At 33.1% G+C, this 21,500-nt stretch overlaps 3 protein-coding genes across 4 annotated transcripts; 1 reads left to right on the forward strand and 2 right to left on the reverse strand.

Annotated features, from left to right (window-relative positions):
- Nucleotides 1-257: 257 nt before the first annotated feature.
- Nucleotides 258-4,784, reverse strand: LOC149741835 (MKI67 FHA domain-interacting nucleolar phosphoprotein-like). 2 transcript variants are annotated; one of them, XM_089890409.1, is made up of 7 exons: nucleotides 4,564-4,784; nucleotides 3,056-3,199; nucleotides 1,970-2,078; nucleotides 1,712-1,839; nucleotides 1,525-1,611; nucleotides 722-779; nucleotides 258-642 (listed from the first exon to the last, which is right to left on the reverse strand). In XM_089890409.1, exons 1-7 carry the CDS (start codon nucleotides 4,663-4,665, stop codon nucleotides 377-379), a joined length of 894 nt encoding a protein of 297 aa, XP_089746535.1. In that variant the 5' UTR covers nucleotides 4,666-4,784; the 3' UTR covers nucleotides 258-376. The 2 variants fall into 2 exon arrangements, with proteins under 2 accessions (XP_089746535.1, XP_089746542.1); XM_089890416.1 differs by lacking the exon at nucleotides 4,564-4,784 and adding an exon at nucleotides 4,224-4,328.
- Nucleotides 4,785-8,927: 4,143 nt separating this feature from the next.
- On the forward strand, nucleotides 8,928-12,430 carry LOC149741836 (importin-13-like). The gene has a single exon (XM_089892327.1). It carries the CDS (start codon nucleotides 9,202-9,204, stop codon nucleotides 12,064-12,066), a length of 2,865 nt encoding a protein of 954 aa, XP_089748453.1. The 5' UTR covers nucleotides 8,928-9,201; the 3' UTR covers nucleotides 12,067-12,430.
- Nucleotides 12,431-16,172: 3,742 nt separating this feature from the next.
- Nucleotides 16,173-20,385, reverse strand: LOC149741837 (C-type lectin mannose-binding isoform-like). Its single transcript, XM_089892404.1, has 6 exons — nucleotides 20,223-20,385; nucleotides 19,419-19,528; nucleotides 19,146-19,176; nucleotides 17,523-17,567; nucleotides 16,718-16,859; nucleotides 16,173-16,564 (listed from the first exon to the last, which is right to left on the reverse strand). Exons 1-6 carry the CDS (start codon nucleotides 20,296-20,298, stop codon nucleotides 16,294-16,296), a joined length of 675 nt encoding a protein of 224 aa, XP_089748530.1. The 5' UTR covers nucleotides 20,299-20,385; the 3' UTR covers nucleotides 16,173-16,293.
- Between the last annotated feature and the right edge of the window lie 1,115 nt (nucleotides 20,386-21,500).

A 21,500-nucleotide genomic window follows, 5' to 3' on the forward strand; every position in this document is an offset into this window, starting at 1 on the left:
TTAGAAGGTAAATGAGCTACCAATCAAAATACACATCAGTTAATGGGACAGAAAAATTGTGCCAATTGTAGTACTTTTCCAGACAATGAACTTGTTGCCAAAAGGCTAGCGCATTTGTGGCATAAAAAAATATAACTAAAATATAAAATAAATAAGCGCCATATCACATTGGAAGTAAATCTGATAAGCATCATTGTTAAAAGGATAAGCATACAAATAATTTGAAGAACCACTGTGATGGACAATTCTAACAAACCTGATATTTATGGCAATTTATTGGAAGTGATAATAACACAAAAGCAGGACTACTGTCGCTATTTTTAAGAATTTTACCCACAACAAAAATTGCAATTACACATTTCAAATTGCTAAAATATTACATGGTCATATTTAACAATTTTCGTTTTTTAAGGATTTTTGCCTTCCGCAGACTTTTGTTTACTGTTGGGGTTTTAGAGATCTTTTTCTTATCTTGATTAATTACATTGGGCTCAATGATCCTTATGCTAACTTTAGAGGATTTGGGAGGAGTTTTAAAAACTACTTCCTCATCTTCCTTGTCAATCATCATCTCATTATTGATACTCATACTTAGGTCACTCTTGGAAATCACTGTCTTGGTCACATTTGGAGAATCAACATCTAAGAAATACAAAACATAAAACAAATAACCCAAAATTTGTTGATGTGCTGCATACTAATAATAACAAAAAATACCAACCAGATTTTTGTTGCAACATTTTTCTTGGTGGTGGTCTCCAATCTGTTTTCATTACCAACTATAAAATTAATCAGTAGATTAGTTAATGTAAAGGTGCATGCCACCGTAAAATAAAAAATTGTGTATAAGTAAAGCTGCTCTAATTTGATCTAAAGGTATTACCTAAGTTTCAAAAACAGAACAATTAAAAAAATTGCAGAAAATGGAATTTGTTACAATTAACGAATCTTCTTGGCAAAAATATAAAAAAATATAATATATATCTATACACTTTTCTTTGTACAAATTTTTATGATTGAACATAGATACATACTAGTTTAAGTTGACCTAGCACTTTTTCACTCATTTTAACACGTTTAAAAGACTAATTTTGTAAAGGCGAAAATAAGTAATTACTTGGCATAGGCAACGTGCAATTAAAAACTAAACATTATAAAGTCTTGTACAGTACAGTTTTTTTAATTATTCCAAAGAAGAATTCATTGTAAAAAATTTCCCTCAAAAAGATTTTTGTTTTATAATTTAAAAACAATTACTGACCAAAGTTGAGTGACAGTTTTTTTTAAGCGAACTCCAGGCATTGTTGCAGGCAGCCTATTTTTTACTCCTTTCATTTATTTCAGAAACATTTACAATGCCATTTTCTCAGAAGACTTTTTCTAATTTTAAAAACTTTGGTTTTAGATCACAATTGATCTCTATCAATACACAATTACACAAACTTTGATTTTTTGTTGGTTGGCCCCTTTAAGTTGCATAAAACTATAGACTAAATTTACTACATTAAATATAGTACAACACACATTATTGATATCGTAATTAATTCCCATTGCTTTAAGTTTGGTTTCCAATTTTAAATGCTTCTGATTTCTCCTCTTGAAACGTCTAACCTGAAACAAAAATTGCTTTTGAAACAGCATGCTGATACTACATGCTGAAAACTATTTAATTATATTGATGAAAGAGCTTAATTATTAACTCTTTCCTTACCTCATCAGAGTTACTATTTCTTTCATTAAACTTTCTTATAGAATTTTTGCGAGTAGCAGGTTTACTGAAAATCTGATTGTGTCCTTTGAATGTCTTGGGATGAAGTTTATCCACGGGAACAACTGTGCCTGTTTATACAAAGATAAATTTAAATTAATCTACTCTATGTTATCAACCTACATGTGTGAATGTTTAAATACTTATTTTACACTGTGTGGGACTTACCAATTTAAATATCAATTAAACATTAGTACTTACATTTTAAACAACGTTCATACATTAAATAATTATTCATTGTTTGAGCAACAATATTTGCAACCTCCTCACAAGCAAATTCAATGTATGCATAACCTTTTGATTTCCCAGTCTATAAAAAAGAAACGAGACAGTTATAGTTTATAAATGTACATGTATGAAATTGTCCAACTCAAGAAACAATACTAAAGTTAATTAATTGCAAAAAGATTGTCAAATACTTAAACCGGCTTTTCCAAATAGACTGTTGTCACAATCTCCGTGGTTAACATTACCAACATTTTAAATAAAAAATCATTGCTAAGTTGAATTCTTATAGGCGGGTTCACACTAGCGCCAATGGCTGGCGATTCGAGAGAGTCTGGCGATTTTCTGACGTCACTTCCTCCATCGCTAGCGATACGAGCGACAGAAAATTGATTAGAAACAGTTTCTACTCTGCCGATGATCGCTAGCGATAAACGGCGTTGGCACGAAAGGTTACAATTTTCGGTTAACTGTTTCGCTGTAAATTAAACGGTGGAGATAATTTTCGAGTAAATATGAATGTAAAAATGAATATATTTTGTTGCAAGAATACTATATTGTAAATTTAGCGTAAAATTATTGAAAATAGCGTTTGGTAAGGTGCTTTGTGATTAAAACCAACTTCAAAAAAATGATTAAAACAGTTCAATATTACACGGCGTGTTTAATACAGAATTACTTTGTAGAAAAATTAAATAAAACCAAACTATATGGAATATAGAGGCAGATATAACATTCGCCAATTCCTTGACAAATCCGGCATCTGGGCTAATATTTTTAAAAGCCAATGCCTGTCAAACGATATTATATTCCTTCCTGGGTATTTTTTCTGTTTTTATCGCATATTTACGTTAAAACGATTAAATGCAATTTTCAGCTTCCCGCCAAACAGGACAGGATACCAGGCGATTTTACGTTTGTGTGTGAATGGGCCGATATATCGGATGACAATCGCTCTCTCACATCGCCAGCGCTTTTACCGCCCGTAGTGTAAACCCGCCTTATTAGTGCCACCCCACCTTACATAACATTACAACATCACAACTTTTAAAAAAGATTTACCCTTTTGCTTCTAGAAAGACGAATCTTATTGACAATCCCGAATTGCTCGAAGTACATTTTCATTTGCGGTTCGAAGAAGCCATGAGGAATGTGTTTAAGAAAGATTACTCCTGTTTGTGTAGAGTCAAAAGCTTTTGAAGTTTTCTGAGACAAACATAATACTAAGTAAGTCAGTAAATTTGACACAGCATCACACTCTACAGTGTTTGGCCTTTTTTAAGCCCTGGCCTTACAAGTAAATCTTGGATTTTACATACTGCGGCTACGAGCGCCCTGCTTTGACAACATCATCCTAAAACAAGTTAATGTAGAGTCCTGATAGGTCACGATTAACCATTATCTACGATGTTTAGCTTTTATGAGTGATGTAAATTTACGCCAAAACACAAACATAGAAAGTAGAAACACAATCACAAGTTTATGTTTTAACAGCAATACACACTGGCTTATAATGACGTTCCTTAAATTAATCATAAGTATAGCAAAGTGGGGGGTAATAGAAAACAATGGGGTAATTGGGGTAGGAAAGGACACCCCTCTAGCCTGCTAAAAAATATTTTATTGCAAATGGCTTTTGTGGGTAAAAATACATTTATTTGGCTTTTACCTAACCGTCATTTTATGTGGTAATTGTTTTTTCGGTAAACCACAAATTACCAATTCAAATAAAAAATTGAAAACAAAATATTTTATGGGGTTTGCTAATTCTTTTTGTGAGAAGACCTTTCTTGTATTGGTTAATCGGTTATAACTAAATTAATGATTCTACCAAAAATAGTTAACGATTCTACCAAAAATAAGAAAATCCACAGCCCTAGTTAAGACACAAACTTTGGTTGGTTACCGTTGTTGCTTGCCCTGTAGGACACTAGGAGTTCATATATTAGTTTCCTTGTCTTATTAAAATTTGCTTATCCCAATAAAGTAAAGAATTTCTTTAAACTTTTAATATGAACTAGTTAATTGCCACAATCGTTTAAATAAGATTCCAAAGTCTCGCCAACTGATTCCATCAACGATTTCTCGAATTTTTCACTGTGACACTTGTGAAGCCTGAACATACTAAAAGTATAACCAGAGAAATTCTACAGTCTTTTTTGGACATCAAGGTATGATAAATGCTGTATTTTTAGAACTAAAAATTCTTTTTTTATTGATTACCACTTACTTTAGATTTCATTTTCTGCTTTTTTATTACCCCAGTTATATATAATAATAATAATAATATTATTTTCAATAACAGCATACAATTTATGCGTTGGGAGAGTGAGTGGTCAGGGATTAGTTTACTTATTTATAAACCATTTATCTAAGGGTCCAAGCTCTCAGAGCAATTCTTGTTTGAAAAAAAACGGTGTTAAAATGACAACTTTATACTAGCACCAAGGTAATCAAAACAGCCCAAAGGTGGATAATTTGGTAGCTAATCGTCTGTTTTTAGGGGCATGTGTATATAACATTGAAAAAAATAGAGACCTGCTGGTTTCGGCTTAGCTAATAACACTTACTTTAGATTTCATTTTCGCCTTGAACTGAGCCTGTTTGGATTCATCAAGAGATATAAGGCCCACGTTCCTACTCTTGGACTTTTTACTAACATCCATTGGCATCCTAGTTGATTATATACACAAATAACTTTACCAAGTTGTAATAATATATCACTGCAGCAAAATCAATACAAAACTATGTTACGGAATTCTGCAGTACAGAAAACACGTGCGCGGTACATACTTAAAGTGCCTGTCTTACGCTTTGAGATAAACTAAACATCTGATGTTAAGGAAATGAGTCTTTTTCTTACATTCTCTCATGTGTTTATGAAGTGCCTTTCGGACCACAGAAATAAAAAAGGATAGAACGCGCATCTCCAATGTCGGCATAGGAGAGAGCATGATACACTCTCTCTCTTTCGCGGCTCGTTCCCGTTTAACATTGTAGTCACAGTCCGTATATGTTTATATACGGACTCTGATTGTAGTCAATGGAATCGAGGGCGTTTTATGTAGTTTTCCTTCGTTTTTTGACTTAATTTAAAGTCATAGGGTAAAACAACTATTTTCTAATATATACATATTTCCAACAAACCGTTTGTTTGAAGTTTTTTAAATAAATTTAATAAATAATTAAATTTTCTAAACAAGTGGTAAACTGTAAGCGTTAACCTACCACATAAGCAAACCAGCCTAATAAACTTGAATAGTTAGTGTAGTTTTTGAAACGAACAGCTAAAGCCTCCTAAAACTACTATGCGCTTATCTTTTACAATGGAGACCAAGCGAAATGGGGACGGAGTTGGCGGTCACGTGAATAGAAAAAAGAATATATCACAGTTTTGAGCAGTTGCGCGTCCTACTCTTTTTATTTCTGTGCTTTCGGACGCACTAGCCCACCTGTGAACATAGTCATGGTATTTCTATGGCTCTGCCTGTGAATATTGCTGGAAAATTATAGATGTATTTTAACTCGTATACAATCCATATAGTACTGGAGCACTTGTGATATAAATTTACTTATAAGCAATATGTATGCTGCTGGAGATGCAATTTAACGGATAAACAAAAATAGGCTGGTTTTGAACCAATTATACAAGTAGCATTGCCTGCGCTTGTTTTGTCATAGATAATACGTACATGTATTACACTAGTTATATATGATAAAAATACCAAACTAATGTTCTCATATCTCGAAAAAATCTAGATATATTACGGTATACTGGTGAAATCCGTGAATCAATCACGTTTAAACCAACACCAACCATTTTCCTTCGAATATGGAAGTGAAAAAGTTTACTTTTATACAAGATGGTTTAGCTGTAGTACGAAAGTTTAAACCAAGAAAGTGTTTTATTATGTATGTTTAGTATGTCAGCTATGTCCACAATATTCCTTACATAACACAAAAATAAAAAAGAGTAGAACGCGCAACTGCCCAAAACCGTGATATATTCTTTTTTCTATTCACGTGACCGCCAACTCCGTCCACATTTCGCTTGGTCTCTATTGTAAAAGATAGGCGCACAGTAGTTTTAAGAAGTTTTAGGTGTTTATTTCAAAAACTACACTAACTATTCAAGTTTATTGGGCCAGTTTAGTTATTTGGTGGGTTACCGCTTACGCCTTACAGTTTACCACTTGTTTAGGAAATTTAATTATTTAATAAATTTATTTAAAAAACTTCAAACAAACGGACACAGTGGACATAGTGGACATAGTGAACATAGTGGACATAGTGGACATAGTGGACATAGTGAACATAGTGGACATAGTGGACATAGTGGACATAGCGGACATAGCGGACATAGCGGACATAGCGGACATAGCGGACATAGCGGACATAGCGGACATAGCGGACATAGCGGACATAGCGGACATAGCGGACATAGCGGACATAGCGGACATAGCGGACATAGCGGACATAGCGGACATAGCGGACATAGCGGACATAGCGGACATAGCGGGCATAGCGGACATAGCGGACATAGCGGATATAGCGGACATAGCGGACATAGCGGGTATTGAAACCCGGGACTTAAGGCTATTAAAGCTAGCGCCATAATCGTAAGGCCAATAGATCCAGTAATCACATATATCGAGACAGCGCTTATACTGTCCGGAAATTTTGGTGAGATAGGGAATCTTCAAATCGATTCACGTCTGAATCAAACTATTTCCATTTAAGTGGGGACGCATTAAAGGTTTTTGATCGTGCTCAGTCGACCGTTGTAGTAAAATGGTTAATTAATACTATGCTTATTACTTTAATTAAGGTGTTCGCGCATTAGATCTTTGATCGCTTGTATATTTATAATAATTTATAATTAATATTTTTTGAATTAATAATGTTTTATTTTTAGAATCATTACCGCTGGGGTCCAGCTTGTACAGTTTCCAAATTTTGTGTTAGTAGCACGAGTAGAAGGTGTCGAAAGTGGTCGCTATAATTTTGTATTCTAGAATCACCATGGTTTACCAGTAGCTATGAGTTATAAGTAAAAATGTTTTTTTTAAAACTAGCATAAAGTGGGTTTGTTAGTGGTACTTGCTTTTTTATGCTACAAATAATGTACCAACTCAGTCTTGCTGACTTTGAATCAAAAACTAACATATAATGCGTAAACATCGTGCAGAAACGCTTTCAACGGAGAGTCGTAATATATGTGGACTGGGTTGTCAATCTATTTGTTCCGACCTACTGCGCATGCGCAATAGCGCCCGGTACAAATATATCAATCGAACATAGTATATTACGACACCGTTTTTAAATTTGAATACTACCTGTCATCCGTTTTTTTCCGCAGAATCTTTTACCCATAGTCTCTTGCCTTTAACCCATAGAAATAAATAAGAATAGAACGCGCAACTCTAATGTCGGTAAAGAAGATAGCATGATACACTCTCATTTTTTCACGACTTGTTCCTGTTTACTATATAGTAGTCAATGGAAGCCAGGGCGTTTTATGTAGTTTTTCTTCGTTTTTTTGACTTAATTTAAGTTTATAGGAAAAAATAAATATTTCCAAACATATATATTTTTCTAATAAACCGTTTGTTTGAACGTTTTTAATTGAATTTATAAAATAATTAATTTTCCTAAATAAGCGCCAAAGTGTAAGCGTTAACCTACCAAAAACCAAACTGGCCTAATAAAGTAGAATAGTTAGTGTATTTTTTAAAATAAACAGCTATAACTTCCTAAAATCACTATGCCCCTATCTTTTACACTGGAGACCAAGCGAAATGGGGACGCAGTTGGCAGTCACGTGAAAAAAAATATATCACCGTTTCGGGCAGTTGCGCGTTCTACTTTAATTATTTTTTTTTATTTCAGTGGGTAAAAAGCACAGAAATAAAAAAGAGTAGAACGCGTAACTGCCCAAAACCGTGATATGTATTTTTTCTATTCACGTGACCGCCAACTCCGTGCCCATTTCGCTTGGTCTCCATTGTAAAAGATAGGCGCATTGTATTTTTGGGAGGTTTTAGCTATTTATTTAAAAAACTACACTAACTAATCAAGTTTATTAGGTCAGTTTAGTTATTTGGTAGGTTAACGCATACGGTTTACCAATTGTTTAGAAAATTTAAATATTTAATAAATTTAATTGAAAATCTTCAAACAAACGGTTTGTTAGAAATATATATATTGTAGAAAATAGTTGTTATATCCTATAACTTTAAATTAAGTAAAAAAACAAGGAAAAACGACATAAAACGTCGTCGATTTTATTGACTACAATAGTAAACGGGAACGACCCGCGAAGGAGAGCGAATGTATCACCTCTCTCCTTTGCCGACATTAGAGATGCGCGTTCTATTATTTTTTTTATTTCTGTGCTTTTTACCCTCAGAAATAAAAAAGAGTAGATCGCGCAACTTTCCAAAACCGTGATATATTCCTTTTTCTATTGACGTGACCGCCAACTCCGTCCCCATTTCGCTTGGTCTCCATTGTAAAAGATAGGCGCATGGCAGTTTTAGGAGGTTTTAGCTGTTTTTTTCAAAAACTGCATCAACTATTCCAGTTTATTAGGCCAGTTTAGTTATTTGGTAGGTTAACGCTTACAGTTTACCACTTTTTAAGGAATTTAATTATTTAATAATTTTAATTAAAAACCTTTAAGCAAACGGTTTGTTAGAAATATTTGTATATTAGAAAATAGTTGTTTTACCCTATAACTTTAAATCAAGTCAATAAATGAAGAAAAACTACATAAAACGCCCTCGAATCCATTGACTACAATAGTAAACGGGAACGACCCGCAAAAGAGAGAGAATATATCGTGGTCTCTTCTTTGTCGACATTGGAGATGCGCGTTCTATTCTTTTTTATATCTGTGCTTTCACCATAGATATCTCAGTGCCTTTTACCCACAGAAATAAAACAGATCATGGTTGTAGCATAGATGGTTGTAGGTAGGCTGTTTTTATTTCTGTAGGACTGGGTGTTTGGTGGTACTGTAATTGGCCAGTCATTCATACAATAGCCAACAAGATTGCATGACATAACGCAATGCTTAGTTTGTCAACGAGTTACGTCTTACTTAAGTATAGTCTGTTGTTGAGTATAAGTGTTATGTCAGATTTTATGTTTTCAGTTAAAGGTTAAAATCGTATTGCTTACGTGTTTAATTTACAGGAAGTATTTTCATGGCGAATTTAGCCCCTGATTTTACGTGTGAAAATATCGAAAAAGCTTTACATGAGTTATACTACAACCCATCTATGTCATGTAAAGATACAGCTCAAAAATGGCTCATGAAAGCACAGCGTAGTCCACAAGCTTGGCAGTTTGCATGGAAATTGTTGGAAGAAGGAAAAAGCACGGAAGTGCAACATTTTGGAGCAAGTTCTCTTGCCAGCAAGATAAGTGGCGCATGGAAGGACGTTGGAGAAGACGATGTTGAGGTTTTAAAGGACAAGCTGTTTGAGCAGCTGTTTCGGTTTGCAGTTTCTTTAGATAAAAAAATTATTTTAACTCGTCTTTGTGTAGCCTTTTCGGCATTTGTGTTTAACTGTGCAAATCAACAGTTGTGGATCAATGCTATCCATGATGTTATTGAAAGAGTTAAAGAAGAAACTAAAGTTATACTGTCGAATGATCAGCGATGTTTAATTTTACTGGAAATTCTAACTGTGCTTCCCGAAGAATGTCACAGTGCAAATACCGAAAAATACAAAAAGGGAAACATGATGCATGTTTTAATCTCGGGTTTCTCTCAAGTCATTGTTTTGCTTAATTCTATTTCCTATCAGAATAATTCAGTACAGATCAAAAATAGAGTCATTAAATGCTTGTCGAGCTGGGTGACACTTGGTACACCTTTAAATGAATGTGAGGAACTTCTTATCACTATACTTGGTGGTATTCATCAAACGGAATTATTTGATGCTGCTGTAGACTGTTTGCTTAATACATTCTGTTCACCAAGGCTTCATGATTACCCAAACACCATAAAGAAGCTTGTTCCTCTTGTACTGTCACTTCACCCAATATTTACAGAAGCAGTTGGAAATGAGAATTCAGATATGATTCTCGGTTTAACTAAAGTGGTCTGCAGTTTGGCAGAAAACCACACAAAGTTTATCATTGATAGTATTTCAGATCATAATGGTGGGTGGGGTCTTATTTGCTTTGTTATGGATTGTTTGGTCCTACCTCTCCAGTATCCTACAAGTGAGAATTCCAGCCCAATCTCATTTACTTTTTGGTACTCACTTCAAGATGAAATTCAAGGATTGCAAGGTAATGAAAACATAACAATGCATCAGCAGCTTAGCAATGTATATTTCCAGTTGGTGACACATTTGCTTACTAAGGCCAAATATCCACAAGATAACTCTCATAATGAATGGACTGCAGATGAAAAGGAGCAACACAGAATATATCGAATCGATATTTCGGATACATTAATGTATTTATTGGAGATGCTACACACTGATGTGCTGCACTTCATTATGCAACAACTTCATGCAGCAATGGAACAGTCTGCAGCCTCAACTGAACATTGGCATGATATAGAAACTTGTTTGTTTGGAATACATTCAATAGTAGAAACTCTCACAGAAACGAATGCTCAACTGGATTGTTTACAGTCATTGGTCAACATTATACCAAAAATCCATGTGAATTCACTACAACTAGCAGATACTTTACTATATACAATTGGTTCTTTGACAGAGTGGCTTCGCAACCACCCAGAAAATCTTCAGATTTTAATGTCTATTGTATTGCCATATTTAAACAACAACGATTTGTCACTTTCAACTGTTCTCACATTGCGTAGACTGACCAGTGAATGCTGTGAACATTTAACTCCTTTCACCCCAAGTATTTTGCAACAGATTGGCACACTCCTAATGAAAGGTGTTTTACGTAACAATGAAGAAACCTGGCTCATGCAATCAGCTGGTTATCTTCTTTCAGTGTTGCCACAAGCAGAATGTCTTAAATATCTTCAAAGTTTACTTACATTGAACTTTCACCAATTGGAAGCATTAAGCAAAGATACTCAATCTATACCTACTAAGAACAGTATTATTCATATATTGGATCTTCTTGCTCATCTTTTCTGTACTCTAGACAGACGCCAGGAAGATGAGAATGGTGAGATTTTAACAACAGAAGAGCATCCAGTTGTCATTGTTTTACGTCAACTAACTCCAATCATTAAAAACATTTTGGAACATTGGGTGTCTGATATCAGTATTATGGAAGCTTTCTGTAATTTATATGATAAATCTATTCGAAATTTAATAAGTGGTTTTTCACCTTTGCTTGCACCCTTATGTGAAATGCTAACTACCATTTTAAAAATCTACCCACACACTTCAGTTCTTGATTTAGCACAACAAATTGTGCTTGTGTTTGGTGCTGATGTAGTCCATAAAAAGACTGTATCTATGTTAATCAGTGCAATAGTACAAGTAGTTCTTCCAATATATGGAAAGGGCGTGATAAAAGATCACCCAGACATTGGGCATAGTTTCTTGCGTTTGCTTTCATATACTTCTCGAAAACAGTCCGAGTTGTTTAAACTAGCAGTTTCAGCTAATAATCAATTTAACATTGTTGATGTGTTTCACTGTGCCAGTATTACCCTTGGAATGTCAGATTCGGAATCAGCAAAAGTCGGTTCATCATTTTTTGTGGACGTCCTGTCATTATATTCAAGCGATATCAACATTCAAAAGGCAACCAGCAAGTTAGGGAGGGATCTTGTTGCTTTGGTACTACATGGTGTGGGTGGGAATGCTCCGCGTACTCACATAGACAATTATGCAGATATATTACAAGCACTTTGCCGTCACAACAATAATGATTTTTCCAAATGGCTACATGAACTTGCTGTCAATTCTACTATTTTACCAGCGGAAGTATCTCAGACCAGAAAAGAATACTTTTGTAAACAGCTGTTGCAATCGTCGAAAAGTAAGAAGCGATGTCGAGATGTCGTAAAGGATTTCACTTTGGTTTGCAGAGGTTTACACGGAACTGAGTATGTGGCTGGGTAATTAGGAACAGTTGAAGTAATGATTACAAATTGATAAAAGACTTATACTTACAATAAAAGCGTTTTTGTTTTTTAGTTTAGTAAATTACTGTGTGAATTTAATGTGTGTATTATTTTTTAAAACTTATATGCTTTCTGATAATGTCACGTATATGACCAGTTTAATAACTAAGTCATTCATTCAATCATGTCAATCTCGTGCTACAAAGTGATAAACAGGAAATGAATTGCATTTCCAATATACGTGATCATACAAGTTAATTATTTCGACTCAGTACTGATCACTTCATTTTATCAGTAACAACCTTTGTAAATTTATAATCTGACACCCAAAGAAAATAAATTGTTGACACTTTTTTCCTAAATTTCGTTAGTACTCAAACTAAAGCTAGGGATATGCCAGTCGTTTGTTTTAAAAGTTCCTGTTCCCAGATTGCTTAGTGAAAGGCTGCTTCAAATAAGTTCCCACGACAGGCGATCCCAGGGCGACTTGCCTAAAATTAGAAAAGTACCTCAGTTACCTAGCGTGTATAAAATGGCCATACCAAAAAAATGTATTTAGTACAGTGGGGAAAGATGGGACATTTAAGAACATATTGCCAATATTTCCGAATTCAAAATGGATGTCGGTGTCGTGATATATTCGTTCCGATTGGTATATTTGTACCGGGTGCTATTGCGCAGTAGGTCGGAACAAATACAATACGAACTCTAATAAATACGTACCGTCTGAAATTTCCGGGAAAAAATATTACAAAACGTATTCTATATACCATCTGTACTTTTGGCGTCGCTAGATTCGTTTTTAGGTGTTACGTAGCGCTATAACAAATTCAAAGCTGGACCGGTAAAAAAATCTATAAATATAGTAAGGTAATTTTCAAAGCGTACAGTGTTATTTCGTGTTATTTACGTATATTCCTATTTATAAATACACTTAATAATCAAAATTAACAATGATTTTAAACTGTCGCATCTTATCCTGTGTGTTTTCGAATTTGTAAAATTTCACCTGTTGTGCGGATCGCTAAATAACTCCTCGTGTGTTTTATTATATTTTATTAAATTGTTGTCAATTAATAAAGGAATGATAGTACTAACAGGCTGTGCTAGTTTCTTTGCCATGTAAACTTCATAAATATAACATAAACCGATATTTTTTGTTGTTTTATCTCAAATTGAAGTCATATTGACCCCTGTCTATTTTCTTCATGCTTATATCTCAGTGTTTTTTACAAAACTAAAACTAGTTTTATGAGACAAAATCAAACTGTACAAAAAAAACAAGGTTGTTTTATAAAGCTATGAAACTAGTTTAATCGTTCGCACAAGCAAACTAAAACAAATCATCGGCTTTACTATTATTTAGCGAGCATTAAAAAATGGCACCTTACTATTTCGCATTTTTGAACACGTTATTGAACACGTTAGTGGTCATATAGATCCTTTTTCGTCGAACAGTTGTTCTTGGCTTTGTTGTTGTTGTTGTTGTTGCTGATAGGGCGATTATTTTCCGCACTTAGCCTAATTCTTAATTCTGGCATTTTTCTTTAATCTCTTGATTGAAATCAAATCGTAATATATATTTATAATTTTTAGACTAAATTTTTAGATTTAAAACCGCACGATGAGCGATTAACTAACGATTACTTTCCTCATGCACTTTACATAGCGGAAACACTGTCTGGAGTTTGGCGGGGAACGACGTGTTATATAAGATAAGAAATCCACTCAACGATTCACGACTGAATCAAACTATTAGCATTTAAGTGGGGACGCATTAAATGCACTACCGTATTATCATTAATCGTAATTGAAACATTATTCTTAATTCAACATCATATGATTAATATTAACTTCTAACATTACCTGATTACTGCGTGATTACGGTTTGCCAAAATTCATGAAAACAAACGTTTTTAAGCGACGACAACGTTAACTAGTGTAAGTTTTCAATAAACACATGGTACAGGAGTTGTACAAAGCGTATTTACACATATTCTTTACCAATCACTCAATCTTCATACGTCATAAGTTTCATTGGTTATAATACATGTATAAATACATTCTGCCTACTGCTCCACAGTCACCAATGGCGACTAGAACCCGTTTTGTTGGTTACTTCAGATTTGTTTTTAATCGAGCCCAGTCGACAGTGTAGTAAAAGGGTTAACTAATATAGCAGGGTGGGGGTAGACGGGACACCTTTTCATTTTGTTTTCTCTTTTCATTTGGTAGTAAACAAAGAACATTTAATGAATTATAAAACCGTATCTTCACGACTTCCACAGACCGTTTTAATTGTTTAAAACACGATCAGGCTATTTGGATATTATGTGTTAAAGGTGTCCCATCTTCCCCGACTCTACTATCTTATGCTAATTAGTTTAAAACGTGTTCATTCATTAGATCTGTGATCTCTTGTTTACCTGTTCAAAGTATACTGTTTCTATTTTACACGTTTTTTTTAAATATTTAAAATCAGTAATCAGCTTTGACGAGCGTTTTATAAGGTCGTGATAATACTGTTGAATAATTCTGTAACCATATATTTTCCTGATTATCATTAAATGGGGGTCCGTAAAAAGAAAATTAAAAAAGAGTCTTGTCTGACAAAGTGTCCCATCTTACTATATAGGCTATAACTTTAAAAGAATAATTATTTAAATTGTTGTCAATTAATAAAAAATGATAGTACTAATTTGTGGCATCGCCCGAAAACCCTCGTTTATTAAGAATTTGGAAGTGTTGGCAATATGTGCTTAAGTGTCCCATCTCCCACCACTGCACTATAACCTATCAAAATTAATGGGCTCTGCTAGTTGTTTTACTGTGAAAACTATATGTATATATATGTTAAAATGGCATTTTGTGCTAACCTAATTGATGCCATCTTGCTTCTTTCTTTTTCTCATGTCCGTTCTGTTTTTTTTCTACAAAACTAAAACAAAGCCTACACTATCAAGCTGTTCAAAATATTTTAGCAGGTTTTTTTTTTAAATTAGAATCCGGGGCCAATCCTTGCTTCACCCACATAGAATAGGATAAAATATATACTACGTTTCTAGATTGACGATTGAAATGCGCAAACCATAGACGTTTGTCATTTTTAATATGATTTGGCGAGCATTTAAAACGGGCATCTTAAGATTATGCTTTTTCAGCTATTGAAAAAATTATAATAGTTCAATGCCTAATTTTATTACTTAACCACAAAAATTGTCTATCACCAAATGGTTATCCGTTGAAGAATATAAAAAGCGTCTCAAATTACCATACACCCTACTATAGTAGGGTGGGGCATGGCCTACTAAAGATCTTTAGTAGGCCATGGGTGTTATTCTATTTTCTCCTTCTATTTGGTGATAAGCAAAGAACTTTTAAAGAATTCTAAAAAACGTATTCTAACTGTCCCCAGAGACCGATTTTATTTTAGCCAAGAGTTGGGAGACTTGAGATTTAGGTTTTAGGAAATGAAACGTCCTATACTTACGTTACAGTACACCATCAACAATTTAAAAGAGAGAAGTAATATAAAAATTATAATATTAATATCCACCGCATGAGGTTCGTAAGCCATTTCTTTTTTTTCTTGATTACTCTGCTATTTTTGCTAACAAACAATTATTTACCCTGAATGATAATTTTTTTCTATATTGCAAAAAACTCAATAAACAAATTTATAAGGGATTTATTTAAAACATTTCAGTCTTTTAATAGAGCTATTTTTATATTTTCCGGTTACGATAAATAAAGGCTATTATACCCCTTCCAACAAATGGAAATAGCGAACAATAAAACCTAACAAAGTTCAATCTTGTCCAAAAGGTTTGGAAAGTCAAAATGTCCATGTTTTACTATATATTAGTATGTCCGTGTAAAATTTGTTGTCACTTCACGCAAGAATGAGTTATGACGAATTATGTCGTGCCTTCTATTAGAATCTAATAGAAGGCACGATCTAATAATTAGATCGTGCAGCGTTCTCTTGTTACTCTTGTGCATTTTTGGTTTTTGCATTGCAGCCATAGAAATATTTGATCACTTACCAAGTTTCATATACACATCTTTCCGCAATATAACATAATAAAGATCAAAAATTCATGAATTGTTTATTCGTTTTATTTCGTATAATTTGTCAAATCACGTTGTTCAATTTATACGAGATTGTAGTGTAATGTGAATGTGTATTGTTTATAACCACAACCTTTAACAGTTAACTTCGTAATTAATTATATTGAATATGTCGTTCACATAGAGCAGAAAATGGCGATTCACAGAAATGGTCAGCCATTACAAATTGACCGTTAATTTTGCTAATGTATCCACAATGCTGATTGCCGTTAAAATTGTTTGGTTGTCCCGGGTGAAATTTTGAGTTTTGTCTTGTTACAGGATCCCCGTTCACCCACACCCAACTACCTTCCTCGTTCAAGTCGTTTAGACCTATCCAAGTACTGTACAGAGTTTTCGGCTCCAGAATATTATTTAAAATGTATCTGAAATTAAGTTGGTTTAAAAGAAAACATATAATTTAAATTACAAAATTAGAAAATTTGCATCTGTAAGTGTACTATTTTTAGATTTTCTTACAGTGTTTTCGTTACATCTAAACCGGAAGAAATATTATATAAACATGTTAGTAATATTACTCTCGTGTGTTGTTGTCTTGCATGCCCGATACTGCGAGGTCACCACCTTTACTTTTGCAGTATCTTCGAGCATCAAAATAGGTACTCCCACCATGTTTGACTAGATACTGAAAACCATTGTATAATTGCACCCAACCAATATCTGCGTTGCATGGGAGATGGTTAAGAAAATATATCAAATTCATTCTTTGATAACTTTTAAAACCAAATTTTCATTACTTTGTTAACATTTTACTTTTAAAATTAAAAGGAATTTCTCTTAACCTGCGATTGTCTTGGAGACAACGATTGAAGCGTCGGCATCAATTTATTATAGTTTAGGCGGAGTCGCAGTTTTTACTAGTACTAGGAATTTAAACGTTATCGGGATTAATAAAATGCATTTTCTAAATTAATATCATATGATTAAAATTGACCGTCTTATTAAAATTGACGAAAACGAATATTTTCAAGAGATGACAACGTTTGAGATTTTTGGTTTTGCGGCAATAAGACACACTGCATGTACGAAGTTGTACAAAACGTATTTACACATTTATTAATAAATTTGTAATGGAACATAGTACCAGCTAGCGCTAACACATTTTCTCGTGTTTTTAAACTTAATTTTCAACACGCTGGAATATTATCAAGATAAAATATACACAGCTGGTATGAGGAAGACATAAATTAGGATTTTATTCGATTTTTTTGTTGGTATGCTCCTTTGGGTCCCACATCTCCTGACTAAAAGTGCTTTTTTAAAACGAAATTTGCACCAATATAGAACTATTTTAACTGTATCTATATGAATCCCAAACCTTACCTCTACTAAGATTCTTCAATTGGGATTCTATGTGAATTCGATATGCTGCGTAAAACGAACATGATATGATATTATTTTTTACAGACATTTAATATTTTTGTTCATTAAAAATTAAAAGTAAAGATTTTAAGTTTCTACAATTTAATTCTAAATTACAACAACATAATAACATTTATTTAAAAATAATATAGATGGGTAGGGTAAAATGGGACACTTAAGCATCCAATATTTCAAAAATCTAAATTTTGGGTAATGTGCTATGAATTTGTACTATAATTACTTTATTATTTAAAAAAACAGTTTAAGAAATATTTGAAAAAACACCCGAAGGTATTTAGCAAATCACACACCAGGTGTAATTTCAGCGATTCAAAAGTGGCGGGTTAATATGAGACAGTTTAAAAATTTAAAACGTTTCCAATTTCGTTCCGAGAAACGAAATTTCCTTCTAAAATGGCGAACATTGTTTCGGAAACGAAATTTTGTTCCGAGAATCTAGTTCGAAGCAACTTGTGCACTGTTCTTGTTTTGATTTTTTTTCTTAAATTGTTATTTTAGTATGGTTCGTAACAATTTAATTTTTTTTAATTTCGTGAAAGTTTAAAATAAATTTTTCCGAAATTTATTTAACCACTAGATGGAAACAAAGGGCAAAAAAATCAATTCTAAAAAGAGACGCCAATATACTTTTTAATTATATATTGTAACTCATATTAAGTTTATCTTTTTTTTAATAAGTTTTTCGTTCCAAAACCACTTTTTTGTTCCAAAAACGATATGTTCGGTCCAAAAAACGAAAGCAGTATTTTTTGTTCCGAAAACAATAATTTTTGTTACGATAATATAGATTTTGTTCCAAAATCGCAATGCTTTGTTTTCCGAATACAACATGCATTTCCTTGATTACAGTATTTTTATAAAATCGTTATAATTTGCCTTAAAACGATATTCGTTAAATTTTGTTTCAAAGACAATATTTTTGTTACAAAAACAATACTCTTGTTTTAAAACAATATTTTGTTACGAAAACAAAACAATTGTTTGAAAACAATATTTTTCGTTCCGAAATCACACAATGATATTTATAAAACTGTAGCGTCTATAGACTCCAAAATGACGTCGTTTACTGTTAAGTTACGATATCCATCTTACCCAGCAATACAATTTAAACAAAAAACAATTTAACAAATAGTGGATTATTTTATGCTCGAAATATCAACTTTTACATAGGACAAAAAACGTTTGTGGTTGCGATAAGAAAATCATTCACTCGAAATATTAGTACAAGATTTATTTTAGGTTCATACTATCCTTTGTACTGTAGTGTCAAAACGCACCTTGCTTTAAGTAAAAAAACACACATTTTAGTATTTGTGTTAGTTAAGTTTTTATGAAAAACATGTTTTATTTAACCCGAAAATTAAACCCCAAAATTGTCTTGTCATTGCATATCTATGTTTCACTTAAGCTGAAGAAACAGTAAGGTAGTGGTCTCACTGATCTGTGTAGTATTACCATCAAATCAATCCCATCCTAAAGTACAGCAGTTCATAATCATCACAACAAAAGTAACACGACAATGATATTTTATTGTAAAACATAAGTTTATGAAAAATTATTTACCGGTTTCAAGCTTTCCCCGTTGTGTATAATTCTGTAAAATTCATGATCGTTCAGAAATTGTTTAATCGTCAGCGAAAATGAAAAATCCGCTCATGTCACCGAGCGACTTTTCGCTTGTGGCCAATATTATTAGTGCACTTATTTTTAGTGTATACAAATGTTGAGAGAGGATCAAAACTGAAGTCTAATAGTTCGCTTGTAATTTAAATTTTAAATAATTCACAAGAAGTTTTCATTTTAAAAAAGCCAAGTAAAACTCGTTAAAATACTTACCACGACAAAAGCCGACACACCGACCGCCAAAGCTCCAAAGGAAATTAGAAAAGTTAACACAATTATGCATTTCCAACCTTTTCCCATAGTAGGACTGACGTAGTTGTAATCTGTGGTATAGTATCTATCATTATCACGAATCGTTTCGCTATATGTGTTTTTACTAAATATGCCCCAAATAATTAACCACAAAGTAACATACTTAGTAACTTGTAAGCTGGCAATTAAATACGTTTATATGAAACAGAACAACCATGTTCAACGACTGTCGTTTTTCGGGCACTCGAGATTAAAATAATTTCATTCATTCATTCATTTATTTTTTAGTAGATCTATCTTTAATAAGTTGTTAGATTAGTTTCGCAATCACTCAGTAAAATTTTTAGTTTTAGTGAATAGTAATAGAGTACTGTGAAGTATGATGAAACAATTCTAGCACATAATATCCAAATACCCTGTTTGTGTTTTAAACAATTAACAACGGTCTATGGGCGAAGTAAGAATACCATTTTATATTTCTTTGTTTGTTCTTTGTTTACTACTAAATGGGACGAGATAGGTGAATAAAAATGTTCCGCATACCCTAGGCCTATACCAAACTATTTACATTTCTGTTTTATAAAACTATAACTTTGAGATTATTTATTTACACCCATATGTTCAATAATTTGCGTCCATAACTTTCTAATATCAATAGACCTATTATATCGTTTATTGCATCCCATGGTACATTTTAAAGTTTTTATAAGGGCATCCTAAAACTCCTACCTAAGCAAATATATAATATATTTTAAAAATACAAACCCATGATATTAGTGTGCTGTAAACTGCTATCCTCGTACTGTCTTGTCATCGGAACCTCAACGTTGTCTTTACTCATGGTTTCTTATTTTTAATTTCTTTTTATTAAACTAAAATTAATAAAATAAGCCTTATCAAAGACGACCTTTAATATTTTGTTAAAACAAAGTTACAAAATAAATAATAAAGAGCTAAATCATATTCCCTAACTTTCAATTTTCTCTTTTACTGTAACACGTATCCTATATACGGCGCTTTGATTTCATCAATGACAACAACTAATTCTGTTTGTGCAGATCTGAAACATACTTATACGACGTCATTTCCGATAGAATTTATTCTGACAGCTTCATTAATCAATTTAAATGCAAACTTACTCAAATGACAAACATGGCCTGTACAGCAGACGGTATAAGCTCAAAGACTGAAATGAAAAAACTCGCGTGTTAAATACACATTCCAAAGGCCTATACTAAAGGAAATTCAAATACAGTACAGAGATTCTTAAACGCTTGAGTAAGAAAATAGGTGGGTAGGTTAACTACAAGTTGTAAATGAATATTAATATAAATTTTGTGTCCCACCCGGTGTCGTAATGTATTCGTTCCGACTGATATTTGTTTCATGTGTTATTGCGCATGCGTAGTAGATCCGAACAAATACAATACGAGGTCTATTAAATACGGACGGGCAAAAAATGTTTCGGGCAGAATGCTACTAAACAAATTTTGCACCGTTTTAACGTACATTTCTACCATCTGTACTGTTGGCGTTGCCATGTCCGATTACGTCAGACTTAATTAAGTAAAATATGCTGATTAATCCAATCTAAAATAAATTTGTTAGTAGTACTCAATTTTGGTACTTACTTATTCTATAGGTTACAAATAAAATACTCAACTTAGTTCTGCTGACTTTACAACGAAAACTTAAGTTTTAACGTGTAAACGTCGTGTCTGGAACATTCTTAACGCAGGGACGTGATTAACTTGAACAGGGTGGTCATTGTATTTCTTTCGACTTATGCGTGTAGAGTCTCGGCTCATGCTCAACAGCGCTCGGTACAAACATATTATTATTACGACACCGGCCCCCATATACAGATAGAATCGAAATTCAGGCACAGGCACAGAATAAATAAGAAGCGCCCTGTGCAAAATACAGTTTACCCGATTTGTGGCAAAAAAATATAAAGTTTATTTATTATCAATGCCTAATATTGTAAGTTTAATACAGTGAAGCAATACCAAAAAAATAACTTTGAAGACACTATCATATAAA

The sequence above is a fragment of the Ciona robusta genome, chromosome 1 (assembly GCF_009617815.1).
Source record: "Ciona robusta chromosome 1, ASM961781v2".
Taxonomy (NCBI): Eukaryota; Metazoa; Chordata; class Ascidiacea; order Phlebobranchia; family Cionidae; genus Ciona; species Ciona robusta.

Coding starts and splice junctions, on each gene's coding strand:
- LOC149741835 (XM_089890409.1), bottom strand. CDS start 4,665: ATGCCAATGGATGTTAGTAAAAAGTCCAAGAGTAGGAACGTGGGCCTT. Junction 3,200..4,563: donor AGGCGAAAATGAAATCTAAA/GTAAGTGTTATT, acceptor TGTTTGTCTCAG/AAAACTTCAAAAGCTTTTGA. Junction 1,612..1,711: donor GAAATAGTAACTCTGATGAG/GTAAGGAAAGAG, acceptor TTTTTGTTTCAG/GTTAGACGTTTCAAGAGGAG.
- LOC149741836 (XM_089892327.1), top strand. CDS start 9,202: ATGGCGAATTTAGCCCCTGATTTTACGTGTGAAAATATCGAAAAAGCT.
- LOC149741837 (XM_089892404.1), bottom strand. CDS start 20,298: ATGAGTAAAGACAACGTTGAGGTTCCGATGACAAGACAGTACGAGGAT. Junction 19,529..20,222: donor ACAGCACACTAATATCATGG/GTTTGTATTTTT, acceptor ACTATACCACAG/ATTACAACTACGTCAGTCCT. Junction 16,565..16,717: donor CAAGACAACAACACACGAGA/GTAATATTACTA, acceptor ACTTAATTTCAG/ATACATTTTAAATAATATTC.